This window comes from Rhea americana, unplaced genomic scaffold (assembly GCF_003343005.1).
Source record: "Rhea americana isolate MKP2758 unplaced genomic scaffold, rheAme1 scaffold_122, whole genome shotgun sequence".
In the NCBI taxonomy this organism is placed as follows: domain Eukaryota; kingdom Metazoa; phylum Chordata; class Aves; order Rheiformes; family Rheidae; genus Rhea; species Rhea americana.
The window spans coordinates 768,999-786,147 of NW_028185284.1; the positions used below are offsets into that span (position 1 = coordinate 768,999).

The window sequence follows — 17,149 nt, forward strand, 5'->3', positions numbered from 1 at the left end:
CGCTATCGGAGTTGGCCAGAGTTGGTGGGAGCGGTCTCTGCAGCTCGTGACAAGCCGTCCAGCGCGGGTCGGCATTGCCGGGATCTTGTTTCTGTGTGCGTGACCTAAGTTATAGTGGAAGCAGAAAATACCCGATTTGAGGGAGTCAGGAGGCCCCACCGAGGATTAGGGGCAAATTAGACTGCGTAGCCCCTTGGCGAAGTTGTTCCAGGAAAGGAGCTGGGTGAGGGGACCGAGTTGTTTTCTTTCTTTCTTCTTTTGGCGCTGTGTTTGTCATCTTAATAGCAAAGCCTACATTTGTCACTGTAAAGGTAAGAGATGTCAAAAACAGGGCTTTTTTTAGCCAAAAAAAGGAGTTGCCGTGACTCACGCTGTGCGTCAAAATTTGGATGTACCGTTATTGTTCATAATTGCTATGTATACTGTGCCATGAATGTGCAATGTATGCTTTGCTGTAGCAAAGGTGCTCCACAAAGAAGAGCCAGGGCTCTTCCGAGGCTGTAGCTTCTTCTCCTCGGTTACTGCTTCTCTTTTAGCATGTGCGTAGATCCAGTACGGAGACTTTAACTTTATTTACGTAAGTGGGCCTGGTGTATTTTCATACTGCCTAAAACCATGATTTAATCATCTGTTGAATTTTCATTGTGAATTAGGATCTACATAATAGTGAAACAAGAGTAGGCATAATGCTTTCACTTGAGGTTTTTTTTAAAGATGGAAAATATGTAAAAACTAAGAATTTGCTTCTCTGTTGCATGTTCCCTGTTTCTGTCTCAGAATTTTGTCCATATTTGCACCTTTTCAGCTATATCTTGTGCTTGTCATCTAATTCTTAACCTTCACCTGCACATTAAGTAGCTAAGGTTGCTCCTCAGTTAGATCTTCTTACCTCCTTTTCACCTCATATACAGCAGCGACATTATCTTTTCTAATTTCAACAACAAAAACTAAATGGTATTGATGTGGTAAGTCCCTGAAGAGTTCATATTCACATGTGTGCATGCTTTGTTGCTCCTTTTCTCTGCTCTGTCTACAATCACTTGTCATGGCAGTGGCTTAATTCTTTAGATGAAGTGTTATCTTTAGGACTTGATCAAAGGGTCAAGGATGTAACTCTTTTTGCATGTGAATACAGAAGTAGCTTCCCTAACCTGCTAAGTGCAGCAAAAGAAGGAAGGAAGGCGCAAAAAGTCCATTACCTCTAGGACAGCTCCTGTTTCAGTGAGCTGGAACATGTTAGGCTCATAGCTAGGGGTCATTGCAGGTTATTGTTTAAGTCATCTGCTAAAAATACTATCAGACTCCTTGGGAAATCACATGTTGGGTTGATATTTCTGATAGATTAATTGTATTGTATTAGATGCTTTAATAATAAACATTTTTGGTGCATCAGTCTCTTAACAAAATAGACATTAAAAAGATATTTTTGTAGTAAGAAATAGCTGGAGAAGAATTAATTTAGTTGATAGTGTGTCTACAGTTATATATTTGTACATGTCCAATTGCTGTCAATGAGTGTGTTTATATTCTCAGCTTTATGTCCCAAAGTTGATAAAATATTCTTATGAGACAGTACTGTATATATGTAAAAAGGTGATTTTGGATGGAGCTTGTTCAAAAGTTGATTCATTTTAGCTTTCTGTTTAGAAGATCTCACCTTCTGCAACTTGTTTTTTTTTCAGAATGAGTCAGAACTATAGCTTGCCTGAACTATTGAAACAGAAAAAAAATGCTATAGAATTGAAAGTTTATTTACAGTGTTAACAGTAATATTTGATCTGAGTTGTCCAAAATCATGAAAAGTAAGACACAAAATGGGTAGGTGGTTGCAAATACCTTTGTTAAAACACACCACTGACAGATTTTTGTAAACTATTCATTTACCATCTATTCGTTGGTTCTGTCAAAGCTCTAGTGTTAAATAAGCAATTGTTTTTAATAGGGGATTACATTGAATAAGATACGCTTATTGTCCTTTAGTGTTAGACTAACTAAAGAGGAAAGTTCTGGACAATGTTTTTTGTGACCCAGAATTCTAAAGTTCTTTATGTATTTTGTAGCTAGATCAGAGTTTCTTACCAGTTCTCATGTCTTCCTATATATTTGTTGTTGTTCAGTCCAACTAAAGTTTTAGTCTGTGGGTTTTTTTTTTATTCAGAGCTCACAAGTTTTTCTTTCTGAGGATATGAGACAGATGGTAACATAAAGTGTAAAGTGAGTTGGCTTTACAAAGAATCCTGGGCAATCTGATGTGCAACTTGCTGATAAAATATATGAAATACATATCAAAATGGGTATTCTAGAATAAAGCACAGAAGTCTCTTATGTGGTATCTAATCTTATAAATATCCTGGCATGTGCAAGGCCATGTGCTAGACATCCGTGCTGCACTGTGGTTGTGGATCAACCCATACAGCTCTAAAGTAGTAGGGGAAAAAGGCTGAGAGGAGGAAGGGAGAATAAGAGACACTGGGTTGTAAGTGTTTTATATAAAAATCAATTAATTGAATACACAAACACATTTCTGAAGAAAATGAGTAAAATACATTTTCAGGGAGCTAATCATGTAACACAGAAACTAGTCTTATCGGTCTTATGATTAGCATGTGACTTGGCTCTCTGATGAAAATAATGATACAAACTGAAATACTGTACCAGATTTATGAAATCATTCTGAAGATCCTATATCATCATGTTGTGTAAAGATTAAAATCAGTAATTTTATTTAAATTTTAAAAAATAACTAGTCTTTCAGATAACGAAAGGCTTCAAAACCCTTTTGGAATTTGGCTAGTTTTCAGCAATCGGATAAATAGGTGAAACTACAAGATGCTGAGGAAAGGTTGATTTTGCTTTTTTACTAGTTTTAGTGAGCTTGGATAAAGCTTGTTTGCCCTGGAGGATGTGATTTGATGAATTGTTTGGGACACTTTTAAAGAGATATGGAAAGAAGGCTGAATTGATGTAGCAATTTTATCCTTTCGTGCTGTATCTGAAATTAGATCAAATAAAATCTTGCCTTTTTATATAATTTGGTTACCCGATGCTTTGGAAACTGTGGGATGGTCAGGTTCAGGACTATAGTTTTAGGACAGTAAGTTTGCTTTTTGGTTTCTTGTTTGTATATCCTGTCTTGTTTGACCAACCCAGGGCTGTTGAAACACCCATCATTTTACTATTCAGGCCAGCTGTCCTGAATACTTGGGTTGTGATCTTACATGTGAAACTCCTACAGCCCTTGTTTTTGCCAGGTTCACACATTGTATCTTCTGATTAATCCTACTGGCAGTTCACGTGCACTGATGTGCAACGCCAGTGTTTCTGCCATCACCTTAGCAGTTAAGCCTGTTGCAGGCCAAGTTTCGCTGCTGTGATGTAGAATCCCTAGAAACTGGACCCTCCTTGGGGCAAGAGCAAGGCGTCTGCCCCGGCCGCGGTCGTTAGGAGGGAAGCGGCCGAGTCGGATAAAGACTCGGCCGAAAGCTGCAGACTGAGGTTCTGAAAATGCTCTAGCTGGGGCACACCTTTAGACTTTTCTTCAAAATGAACTATATAACAAGACCTCAAAGATAGTCGTTATCCCCCAACCTTCACAATTCGTTGTTCTTAATAACTTTGTAGCATTGATTAATTTGGTATGGATCTTTGTAGTTGGATTTTTTGTGGTGTAAAATTGTGTTTTGAATTCTTGCTGAATCTAAAAACATTATAAAGTGTTAAAATTTTGAACAGTTTGTCTGCTTATGCAGGCTATCTGCTTATGCATGCAATCAGATTTATTTAATTCAGCATCCAGAAATGTGTTTGGATCTTAGATACTTTCTCTATCTTCATGACAACTTAATTTACATAAGATTGTTACTGAGGATTATAGGTGTTGAAGAATGTGAACTGTTTTTATCTCCATGTGTTTAAAGGTGGGCTTTCTAGCTTTCTCTGCTTGAGGACCTGTAACCTCAAAAAACTATGGGAAGTGCCTGGAAGTATCCTTTGTACTAGTAGTCACTGGAGTTGATTTAACTTCACTTGCTGAGATTACTCTAGTTCTGTTCCAACCTTTTTATGATGTTCTTGGTAACAGAACATAATTAAAACATTTGTCTTATTTTAGGTAAGTTCTTAATTGTGTAGGCTAAAGTTTAGTTTTAATTACAGTACACAAGTGAATCAAGAAGCTGAGAGCAGGTAGATTGTTGGTTGACTGCCAGGAATGTCAGTGTTACGCATATAAGGATGTCACAATGCCATCAAATGGCGTTGCCATCATGAGGAGCTGTAGATGCGAGAAGAAAAGAGGAGGGGTAAAGACATGCAGAAGAATGGAGATTTATTTTATTATTGCAAAGCCACCAACTTGTAACTGAAGAAGTTCATGAAATCCTCCCGAGTGCTCAAATCAGTGCTGTCTCTCCTGTAAAAGAGGTGAGAAAACTTACTGTGGTTTCCATTGACTGCTAGTTCTGCAACCCCAGGCCTCCTGCTGAAGCACGCGGCACTTCCTTCGCTCCAGGCACTGGCAGCTGAAGAACGCTTTCATGCAGGTTATTAAGAACTATAAACCAAAATGGATTTGTAACTAATATAGAAAACAGAGATCTTTTACAGGTCAGAGCAGAGAGAGGTTTCAGCTCAGCAAAAGTTTCAGTCTCTTGTAAGTCATAGGCAGTGAAGGTTGGAATTAAAAAAACCTAAATGACTATAAAGAAAATACAGGACTTGGAACAGGTGCAAGATATGAGTGTGAACATTATCATGGCCTCTGTATAGTTTCAAAGATACAGTTAGAACCTGAATAACAGTGGTATTACATACGTATGCGTGTAATGCATACCGCATGTATCCAAAAGACAGGGAGATATGTTGAAAACCAAGAATGCTCAATTCCCAGTATATACAATTGTAAACTTGCATTGAACATGTTGCAGCACCCTCAGGTGAGTGCAAAAGGTAATTTGGGATCAGTTGCATAAATGCTTCAAGAAAACTCCAAATTCTAAGATAACTGAGGTCAATTGGAGTCAAAAACTGCTGAGCTGTGTGTAACTGTTGCCATTCATCTGGTTACTTTTGAGTGATCATTACAGACATTGATCTGGCTCAGACCTATGTACTAGCCTTTGATTGAAACATGTAGAGCCTGTTTTGCCAACAAATCGGGGAAAAGCCCTTTGGAGTTTGCTTTTGGGGACCACGTTTTTTACTAGTTACTTATATTCTTTCATTGAAGGCAACTCTCAGGAGTTTGTTAATTGGGTTTCAAATATGGTCCTTTAATTGTTCAAACATTGAACTTAGGTTTGACTGTGCTGGCTAATTTTTAATTAAAGTAAGCTTACTAAAATAACTATGAAAGATTAAAATTGTTAGACATAATCATATAGCACTTAATCCCACTCCTGCTCTGTAATATTCTTTTCACAGCTGGAACCTAGAATCCCTGAAGAGCCTTACTAATTCCAAGGGACTGGTTGCCTGGAACTCATTACAGAAATGAGGCCTTAAAGAATAGGATGTAATTTTACTTTAAAATGCTACAAGTTAAAATTCAACATCTGTTTTAACTGTTCTTTTTCCCTTGTACAGATTAAGTCTTTTAGGTGAGAATGAAAAATCATTTAGTATTTCCTATATTGATTAGGGGTGCTGCTTGCAGTTCAGACATCCCCATTTTTTCCCTTTTCTTTCTAGTTCAGTCACCTGGCTACCTGCAATTTTTGAGCCAGAGGAAGAATTCCCACAATGCCATAGTAATGCTTTATATTTGCTCTTGCTGTCTTCGCTTCACTGGATCTTTCTCTGTCATTTCCGTTTTGTAAAAGTAGTATGAAAGTCTTTCTTTTAGTGGCATCTTTCTTAGTATATTGGCTCTGTTGCATTTAGTTTGTGAATTAATTTCATAGCTACTGAACATCAGCATCTAGTGCTCACTGTAATGATAGTATAGCAACACACACACACACATATATATAAATTTTATATATATACACATGCACACAACACTAGTACTTCAGGGCAGATTTTGAGCATTGCTCTAGTAGTTAGGCTACTTCTTAAAAAGAAGAAGAAATACCGAATTCTTTTTGTTCCCTTCTTTCTGCTGTCAGAAGCAATTCTGTTGTCAAAAGGTGGTTTGTAGTGATTTGCAATTCTTGTGTGAAAGGGTGGAACATGGTATTCTTATGAAGCATTTTCACTAAGAGAACTTTGAATTTGCACAGAAAATCAGTGATATGAGAGAATGTTGATACTATGTCTTGCAATTTACTCCTTAAGAAAATATCATTGTATAAATGTTCTACCTTATGTGAAATTATCTTTCCTAACTATTGTATTATAATGACGTGGTACCCGGAGGAACAACACTCTAGCTGGAAGGTATTGGTGTTTTACAGTTAGTTTGTTCTTTTGACGTGTTGCCTTCCAAGAATATTGCATAGTTGATCTGCTCTTGTTCTTGTATGAATTTGCTGGTGGGACAATTTATTTTGCAGGGAAATAATGGTAGGTTAATCATGCAAACACATTTGAAGTTGAAGAGAATGTTACGTTTGTAATTCTCATTGAAATAACAATCAAGAAAGAGATAATGAGGTTAAGTCCTTGGCTGGAAGGCTTAATTACTGACTTTGAAGTTTTGAAATTTTTAATTTTTCCTATATTGAAATTTGACTACCAAATTTGAGGTAACCTTTGAAGGAGGTAGAAAATAGGGAATGATGATAATATGAAATGGAGGTGTGCAGCTTCAGAACGTATCAGCTGAAATCTCATAGGATTTCACAGAAGCTACATAATTTGATGAATCATGTTGGAAAGATGAATCATTTGAACAAACAGTAAAGTTCTGTGAGTTAATGATGTGGCTTAGAAATAACAAGGAGATGCCAGATCACAAAGAAATTGTATAACATTGTCAGAAAAACTTGAAAAGTTAATAGTATGTATGCATCTTACAGTAAGCAACTGGTATATTAATGAGGTGGAATGTTTTAACTAAAAACTGAGTTATAAGTGTTCATTAGCAGGGGTGAAATCTGTAGATTCAAAAACCTCCTTGCTTTCCTACATACTTGGCATTTGTCTGGAAGAGACAGTGAAACAGATAATTAAGACTAGTTTATTTATTGATTTTCATTTACGAAAAGCAGGACCTATTCTCACTTCACAGATTTTATTCAGCATCTAAGTGTAGTGGAATATTTCTACTTAGTACTCTGAGCAAGGTAGGCACTCTGTAATCATGAGTGCGTATTACATCTGTGCTGTTGATGCAGAGAAACATAGATCATACATACTTGATCATACAGAGATCAAACATACTTGGAGCAATACTCGGTGCCCTTTGATATGCTCAGTTTTCAAATGGTATCTGCCTTGCTTCAGGGGAGGGAAGCCCATAGCATATTCCAAGCAGAATTAGCCTGGGTGCAGGGTTAAACTGGTAGAYAAAGGGCAGGTTTAAACAAGAGTTGTAGGCATTTAAATTGGAATTCAGCATCTCGGTTATTGTTTATTATTATGTTTGACACCCACAATATTTGATTTTTTTTGAAGTAATTTGTAGTGTGAKATGGATGTCTTTAGTGATAGAAATATTTCCTCCTGAAAAGCTGTACATTTGCAACAGCTCCATCACATTGTTCACGGCTCTGGCTTAAGAGGTGTTCAGATGCTGATTATTCCTTGATGCTTTCTGTATTCRGCGCTTCTCTGTTTTATTTGGATCATAATTCCTGTTTGTTCGTAATCTTGCTTTCCTATGAGGGAKCTTTGTAACTTTAAGTACATTTAAGCATATTAAGTACAAATTTTCACTGTACTAGAAGTAAAACTTTTGATTTTTCTGTTTGTGAAAGTGTTTTTTCCRTGATTCTGTTGGAGGTATGGTGTTCAGAAGCCTTGTATCCTGAAGGTGTTAATCGCAATCAGCTCCTTRTCGACTGCACTGTAACGTATCCACGTAACGCCGACAGTGCTGGCTGCACATCTGCTGGCTTCAGGGTGGCCAGTTCCTGTACCGTGAATAATTGGGGACAAGCTGATCCAGAGGCTCCTTGTTTTAAGAACGATACAGTACTTTAAGAAGGGGATTTTATTAGCTGATTCCCTTTTATATTTATAATTTTGAACTTTAAATAGAATCCCATTAGATTTTCATTTCCAGAGTTTTTCTTTGCCTATCTGGAACCATTTAGTATGCAGGTGATTTGGTTGCTAGGGAGTTAGTTAAAATGTCATGATTGAAGACACAGAACAGTAAATAAGCAGAAAACTGTGCGGTTCTTTGTGTGCTATGCTCTATACAGTCTTAAAACATGGCCAACTTCTATGAAATTCCTTGAACCATACGACCTGAAAATGGGAAAATCAGTACAGTGAAGCTCTTTGTTATATAAGTGATATTGATAGACCTGTGCAAAACTTTCTTGTGCCTGTGTGTGAGCATTGCAGAGACTTAGGGTCGGATCTGGTTTTGCTCCTAAGTGAAATGAATTCATCAATTACTAACTGAAACTCATGTAGTAATTGAACTTGGMAATATAAAAGGTGACATTTTCACCACAAAACAGGTCAGTTTAGTTGGTACTGTATACTCATGTCAGGCCTCTCGCTAAAACCCTTCTTGTAAAACAGGGTTAAAATTTATTGGCAGTTCCGGACRGGAATAAGCCACGTGAATGTATTGTGCTTGGCTCCAAGCGTTACCCTCTCATTTACCGCTTCTGGGATTTGCTTAAGTTTCTTTGTCYTTCAGCATGCAGTCAGGTGCTTCCCTTCCCCCTCTCCATTCATCCGAGACCACCGAATGTCTCCCCCTTTAACTTGGCAACAAATGAAATAGCCAGAGATCCTAATTTCAGAACCACACTTGTTTTATTAGTGTTTAAAATATTGCTGTTAAACAAATGTGCCTCGTAGCATCTTTGTTACACTAATAGTAGAAGTTTCAACCAGTGAAGTAGCTCTTTTTTTTCTRTTTTATCCTGGCAGGTTTGTGATGTGAGGGGAGTGTGTGTGTGTGTGTTGGGGGGGGGGGATATGTTTAATGGCAATATGGTAGATGATATGGCTCTTTCTTGCCTAAATGTCTAGTGTCTTACTAGCAAAACTCTTGCATATCTAAGATGATGGCAAAGTTATAGCATTTGTAATATAACCACCAATACAAAGATACAAAATACTTTCCTGAATCTGAAAAGTATACTGAAGATAACAGTGTAGACTTTGATTTACTTTTGTTCATTTCATTTCATTGCAACAACGGGATGATATTTCTTTACTATATTACTTTTTAAATTGCTGTAAGTGTGAAAGGCAAAATTGATTCAATTATGCAATCTGCGATTTTATTATATCACTTTGTTTTGTCTTTAACATGACTTTCCCAGGATCTGAACCATAATTTTACATTTAATCCAGTTTCATGAATTTTGCAAGGAACTAAATTTCTTGCTCTCTGTATCACTCACAACTTATTCTCTAGTATACTTATTCATGTATTTGCAGTGCTTAAGTAAAAATAATACTTAAAATTTCTTTTATTTAAGGCTTCGGAAGGAGACAAGTAACAAAATGAACAGTCTAGCTATTAAGAGAATAACAAATGAAATTATCAAATCACCTGAGGATAAGCGAGAATATCGTGGACTGGAATTGGCAAATGGCATTAAAGCACTTCTCATCAGCGACCCCACCACAGATAAGTCTTCAGCAGCACTTGATGTACACATAGGTATTTAATATATTTTGTTTTCATTAGATCACTAATAAAAACTGCTTTAAGTTTTGATATTTTAATTGCAAATAAACTGATGGAACTATACAGCAAAAGTTTGGTAACCCTTATAGTAGCATCCAGTTGGCAGCCTGGCTTTTTACTGTAATTTAGAGTTTATTTAATTTTTTGACCTATCAAGTAGGAAATTGTTAGAGCTAATTAAATTCATTAAATGTATTCTGTGTTTACTCAAGTGTAGCACAGTCTGCAGAAAGACTTTTTAACCATTAAGTTTCCAGTTATGGAAGATCTTTTATATAGCAGAAAAGGGGAGAGTATGAGTGCAGTTATTTCACATAGCTCCATCTCTCATGTCAGATGTCTTTTCATGCTAGGTTACTGATGCGTAGGGGTAAGAAAATGTTGTAGTGCTGGAGGAAGCGGGGGAGGCACTCCCTAGTGTCTATGATGCCTTTTTGTGAAAACAGAAATACCGGGAATAGAAGGCAAAGGCAGGTACTTTGTCTCTTTAAAATCACTGAAGTATTTCTGTACTTACATAGTTCCACAGTTGCTTTCAAAATGTGATGTGCCTACATGTTACCTACACATCCTTTTTCTTCCTCTTTCTGTCTTTGTATTTGGGAGCTCTTGCTGCCAATGGCATTAGGACATATGTAAAGTAATCTTGAAAACTTCTGGCCCCTCTTGTAGTGGAGATGGCTGTCACAAGTCATTATTTAGTTCAGAGGGTCCTAACTAGTTTTTTTGGATACTGCGGCAGTAATAACCAACTGCTGTATCCAGTTCCTACAGATGTTTCTGTTGCTTTCAGCTCTGCTCTCCTGTTGCACACTCCAAAGCAGGAATGCCAGACTCAAATTTCCACACTTCTGGCTTCCATTCCTACACACCATTGTTATTTTTTGATGTGTGCCTTCAAACCTACTAGCTGATCATCAGTTGCTGCTTGTTTTTCAAGCAATTATAGCTTATTCCTAATCCTATAAACCATAGGATAAATATCTCCTTAGTTGCACCTGGCAATTCCTACCTTCCAATGCAGTGCAGTTATTGAAATCAATGTATAGGAGTTGGAACATAGTGATCTGCCAGATTTCTACAGGTTATGAGTCATGGACTTCAACTGAGAAGTTGTCTCTCTATAAGCCAATGATTTGGTGAGGCAATTTGAGAGACTAGTTGGTTCAGTTACCAATTGACTGAGGCAACAAGCCATAGTATAAGACACGTTAAAAACCTTACTGTTTTAACATGACTTTTATGAATGATTATATGAATTTCTTCCTTCTGCAGGGTCCTTGTCTGATCCCCCCAACATTGCTGGGCTTAGTCATTTTTGTGAGCATATGCTGTTCTTGGGAACAAAGAAATACCCAAAAGAGAATGAGTACAGCCAGTTTCTTAGCGAGCATGCGGGGAGCTCAAATGCTTTCACGAGCGGAGAGCACACCAACTATTACTTTGATGTGTCACATGAACATCTAGAGGGTGCACTGGACAGGTAAACATAGTCTTGTTTATTTTTGATTTGTTAATATTTCTGCTATTTCAAATTGCATAAAAATTCTTGCTGATAGTTTTATCTTTGTGATAATAAAAGGTTGGGAGCGCTGTGTTTAGTTGAAAACGATACTAGATACTAGATGTTGTTCAAAAATGTTAAAGTAGATGTTCAAGAAAGTTTTGCTTAGATTTTTTCAGCTGTCAAAGTCCAAGGATTGCGTTTACAGTGAATATTTTTGAAAATATTTGGGGCATAGAATGTGATCACTAACTATTGCATTGTTCAAATATTCTGATTATATGATCAAATATTATGCTTGCCACAGGATCCTTACATCATTCGTAGCATAAGAAGGATGAAGTCTAGAAGTGAACTAAGATTCTTTTAGTAAAAGGAACTGACTGAAATCTCTACTTTTTGTGGGAGGGGACAGAAATTGAAAAGTGTGTAGTCAATGAGGCAAAGCAAGAGGATTTTCTCATGAGTGAAAAATGTGGGAAATGTGCGGAAAGATTTTGTTTGTTTGTTTTTTCTTTTTTTCCTCTCTTGCCTATGCTGTAGAATTCTTTTGTATGTTTTCTGGATGTCTGACAAAAGATTGATTTGATTTGCAAGATGAAGAGCCTCTTGCAGCTGAACTTTGACACTATGAAAGTGTTGAATATATGAAGTATGATGTAAAGTTATCCTTGTAATATTTTGTATGATGAATCTGTCTTTGTCTGCATTTATAGATAAAGAAATTGAGAAATAAAGATAGTGAATGCAAGTCAAAACTGTTCTAGAAATTCTGCATTTCTTTCTTTTTTTTTTTTTTTTTTTAAAGATATCAATATATTCAGCTATTTTCAGGAAGGAGTTTAAGCTATATACTTTCCTGTTAGTTTTTGTTACAGTGCTCTTGACTTGAAAACAATTGGAATTTTCTGTTTAGATTTGCCCAGTTTTTCCTGTGCCCTTTGTTTGATGAGAGCTGCAAAGACAGGGAAGTGAATGCAGTTGATTCTGAGCATGAGAAGAATCTAATGAATGATGCCTGGAGGTTGTTTCAATTGGAGAAGGCTACTGGAAACCCCAATCATCCCTTCAGTAAATTTGGAACAGGTTTGTCAGAATATAATTATCCATTCATTGGAGTTTTGTATAATGTATGTGGTAATATTGTTTATATAAAATAGGTAAAGATAGGACTGAAATAATTCCCTTTTTTCCTCTCCATATGTATTTATGGTGGTGCTTTATTACATTTTCCACATCAGAGACCAAACAGAGCTGGACAAAAACATAGGAAACAGAATGATGTAAGATTTGCAGTACAGTGGTGATGCACCCTTTATAATTCTAATAATTACTCCAGTAGATGCTATTTTCCAGTGACTGAAATGAGTTGTCATAATTTGGGACTGTAAGTCTTTGTGCACAACAAAGTGAACAACCAGTGCTTGAACTGCTGTAAGCCACATGCTATTTTGCTAACGASTATTGCTATAAGAGAAGGTACGGACCAGAAAGGTAAGCAAAGTAGCGTGACAATCACTGAATGAGAATATAATCTAACAGAATCTTAAGCATAAAACACAACAGCAGTAGATGGCTAGGAAAATTGGTCTCTGACAAACTCTAATTTTATGGCTATGGGTTTTTTCTTTCAGGCTTATTCACAAAATGCTCTATAACAATAAAAAAAAAAGCCCCCAAACCTCAATTTAAAAAACATTAGATATCATGGTTATGAATAAAACATAAATTTTTGATGTTTTGGCAAAGTTTAATTGGAGTTGTTTTCACTGCGGTTATTTTCTAAATGAATTGCAAGTTTTTTTGTGAAACTATCGAAGTAATAGGGCCATTAATTCATGTATTGTATTGCTTAGTCCTTGAGTATCAGTGTTATTTGTGTCTGGGTCAGTTAGCTGGAAGAATATAGGGTGCAAATACTGGATACTGTAGGATGATGGGAAGACAGATAATGGGCTTTAAAGCTGGCTTCTTCCTCTGTCTCAAGAGCAAGAAGAACATTTTTGTTTGATGTGAGAGGCTGGTAGCAAGCAGCTGCAAGAGCCTGTGGTGACTGTTTTCTGATAAATAGAGAAAGTTAATTCAGAAAGGTAGTGTTAGGAATTACATATTGATATGCAGGCAAGTATTCAAAGCATGTTCTGTAAATTCAGAGGGGTAGGTCTTCCTGAATTCTTGAAGAATGTTTTTGCTGTCGCTAAAGAGATATCTTTAAATTTCTCCGTAGCATTCAGAAGATGTCAGTGAAAGTTGCAGAAACAGTTTTTGACAATTTAGGAGAGTTTTACAGATGGCAAAGGTGGAATGTTCTCCTGAGGAGAATCCCTAAAGTATGCTGGAATTCAAAATCAACAGTAATACTTGACTCTACTTAGTTTAGGTTCTCTTCTGAAATTAAAGTATAGTATGTAGCCTTGTTGTAGATCTGATTTTGCAGGATGAGAGCCGAACTTTGGCTTTTGTTTAGTCAGAGTTGCTAACTGTGATACGATTTTCATGACAAATGCAATTGKCATCCGTTTTCTTTTGACCAGCCGAGATGTTGTTACACAACCTAGCAGAATACTAGAATAACTCCATTTGGTGTTTCAAGGCACTGCTCATTTCTATGTAGCCAGCAAACTTTCTGGTCCCCTTTATATATCCAGAGAAACAAATATACCTTAATCCTTCAGTTTTCTTGTTAGTATGAGTACTTTGTCCCCAGATATCCTTYGCCCGTCTCACTGAATAGCTACCTACGACAGCAGTTCTACTCCATCAGCACCCTCAACAGTGTCCAGTAATTCCCCAAGCAATTCTGCAGTGTCCAGTGTCTATTCTCTTGCATCTGTAGATGTCTTCTGACTGTTGCCTCTTAATGTATTCAGGCACTCTAAAAACACACTTACTGTGCTAAAGCTAGTGCTTTACCTTTTCCTGATGAGCATATATATTGATTCTGTAAGACTGAAGGTGCTAGGGTGTTTAAAACTTCTGCATTTCGCTTGTCTGSAGGCTTAAAACCATATGATCTGATAAGTTACTGTAGTTTATAGCTTGGAAAGGAACATCAGCAAAATATTTTAAGTATGCTACCTTAATGATACTTTCTAAGCTTCATTAGAAATCTTTGCTTTTATTCACTTAAATGTGAAGCTTTAAAATGAAAGAAATTTATTGGTTCAGGCAACTTCTCTGCATAATATATTATTGGCTCTTGCAGTTGTAATGAGACTTGTCTCTTATCAACAAGCATCTGGGTGTTATACTTGTCTTATGTTATACACGTTGCTAATTTTGCCTTGTTGGTTTATGTTAACTGTATCTTTGATAGTAGGATTTGTGCACTAGCACGTACCAGGAACATTCTCAGTGTTTTCTCTCATTTGTGCTGTTTTTTCTTTAAACATACAGATTTACTTTGCTTCTACATTTTCTTGCCTTATCCCTGCTTTGCAACCCTTGTTCTCTTCTGTAAATGATCCGTATTGGCTTCAGCGAGTTACTGGTTTCATAGGTGGAGTGGTAGAGTTCGCAGCTTTGGTCTGTAGATTCTGTGGGTGTTCTTGTGTGTCCATGTAGTAAAGGGAAGCAGAGCTGATTAAAATGCAGTGTGTACTTTGTAGATTCTAACTTTTCTATTGCTTTAAGTTCACTGAAAGCTTATCTTGATGTAAAGTTTGCACCAATTAAAAGGAAATGACTTGGTGTGAAAAGTTGTGTCCCTCCTGCAAATACGGGCTTATTTAGGAACAGTTGTCATGTTTCTGCTGCCTTCTGGTCCTATTTCTCTATGCAAAAGCAGCTTAGCTGTTCGTGAAGCAGGAGCTGAACAGTCACAGTTTACTAACCATGTGTTGAAATTAGTAATTATTTATTTCAGTTTATCTTAACATACCAGGCTATAATTTATGGCAGTTCAGCACACAATGATTCCTGTGACAGATACATGTATATGGGAGTAAAAACCTGCTGCAGATGTGCCAAAGGAAAAGCTTTTCCTTCTTCTGAATTAGAGCCTGGATTTAATTATATTGCTTAGAAATAACCCATTTAAATTAAAGAATTGATTTATAAGACTGAAACTTCCTAGGTTCTTGAGGAGGMTGCAGATTGAGAACGGAAGTATTTATTGGCTCTGGTGAGCTGAGATGGTATTGATCCAATTTGCTTGTTACTGTGTATGCTAATTCTTTTTAAAATGGCTGTCGATCTGGAGCAGAGCAGATTCATTCGTTTGTGTTTTTCTTTTTGATTTGTAAATTCATAAATATAAAGTTATATATGTCATCAAGCTATATCGTTAAATTTTATGTTATGTTACAGGGAACAAATTCACCCTGGAAACTAGACCAACCAAAGAAGGAATAGATGTAAGACAAGAGCTATTGAAGTTCCATTCTACTTACTATTCTTCAAATTTAATGGCTATTTGTGTTTTAGGAAGAGGTGAGAACCCAGAATTTTATTCTATGGTTGAATAATACTTTAAAATGTTATTTATGTTCTTAAAAAATAAAAAGAAGCATATGCAAGTCTCCGAAAATCTGAAGAAAAGGTAAAAACTGTCCAAACTGTACAAGCTGATCAAACATATAATTATGTTTAGTGAAGTCTCCAACTTGCAGTGTATAAATTTAAATGTTTAGAAAGTCACTATAGAAAAAAATGAGCTGAAAATTTTAAATATTTTTAAAAGTCAGGCAGTTACTGTCATTGTATGTAGGTTTGTCCTCTGAAGACTGKCACCTCTCTGGTTTCAGGTATTGGAAGGGGTTTAGTCATTGTTTTTGTATTTTAAACCCATACTTCAACTACAAATATTTCTCTGTATTGTCAAAGAATAAAGGAAATGTCGAACTGATAGGAAAATTTCAAATTATTAACTAGCTGTATTTTAGAGATTTGTGAACCTTTTAGCAGACCTATCTCAAAATATGTCACAGAACTTATTCTAGAATGATTTTAGCCAAAGCCTCCAAGATAGAAGTACTGAAGCTTAAACTGTTTATTTTATAGGAACTTAACGTTTAGCAAGGAGTCTTTGCTTCAGTTTCTGAATTAAGTTCCAATTACTTAACATCTTCTACAATCAAGATGATATTTTATGTGGGTTTGCCAAAAGCTTAGTAACAATGTGTTGAAAGCTGTTTGCTTATTGAATAAAATACTCTGGCAGAGTAGTAGTTATATGGTGTTTTACAATAATACTTTGGTGGATATGAACAGAATAAAATTCGTTAGCAAAGGAAATCCCTCTTTACAGCATTTCTGGTAACAGAAAGCTGAATATCAAGGTCCTTGATGAAGCATGTCTGAGTAATTTTAATCATAGAGTATAAATGATTTTTTTTGTAGATTTTAGGACTACCAAACATGGTGAAGATAGAGTTTTTTTGTTTTTTTTTTTGTTTTTTTGTTTTTTGTTTTTTTCCCCTGTGGTAGCTTTTACATAATGAAATTTTGTGCTTATATTCATTGCTGAATCAGTTCCAGACTCCCTGATTTCCCTCAGATTTATTATTACAACACATCTACTGTAACATCACATATTTGATTTTTTTTAAAGTAGTTGCAAGCTGAAAAGTAAAATGTGTGTGTGTATATATATATATATGTATATATACATACATACATATATATATATATATATATATATATATATGTATTTATAGCTGCAGTGCCAGGTGTCTGTTATGTGTAGGGATATGTTTAACACAAATAGGACTAGATGAATGTCATGTGAAAAAATGCTTTATATATTCTGCAGATAGCAAGAGGGCATTTCTGCAGGTAAACATTATAATATTGATGAAGATAACCTGCAAATATTTTTCAGCATTGTGAATTTATTCTTATTTGAAACAGATATTTCCTTTTTATCTTTCTTTTTTTTCCTTTTG

The 17,149-nt window shown here is 36.1% G+C and overlaps 1 protein-coding gene across 2 annotated transcripts in view; it reads left to right on the forward strand.

Moving 5' to 3' along the window:
* Positions 1-157: 157 nt before the first annotated feature.
* Positions 158-17,149, forward strand: part of IDE (insulin degrading enzyme) — a 68,072-nt gene continuing 51,080 nt past the window's right edge. The window contains exons 1-5 of one of the 2 annotated variants that reach the window (XM_085325721.1): positions 158-223; positions 9,549-9,733; positions 11,036-11,243; positions 12,181-12,350; positions 15,573-15,695. In XM_085325721.1, the coding sequence (XP_085181847.1) occupies positions 9,574-9,733; positions 11,036-11,243; positions 12,181-12,350; positions 15,573-15,695 (661 nt within the window). In that variant the 5' untranslated portion in view covers positions 158-223; positions 9,549-9,573. The remainder of the gene's footprint in view (positions 224-9,548; positions 9,734-11,035; positions 11,244-12,180; positions 12,351-15,572; positions 15,696-17,149) is intronic. The other variant, XM_085325720.1, reaches the window with a different exon arrangement.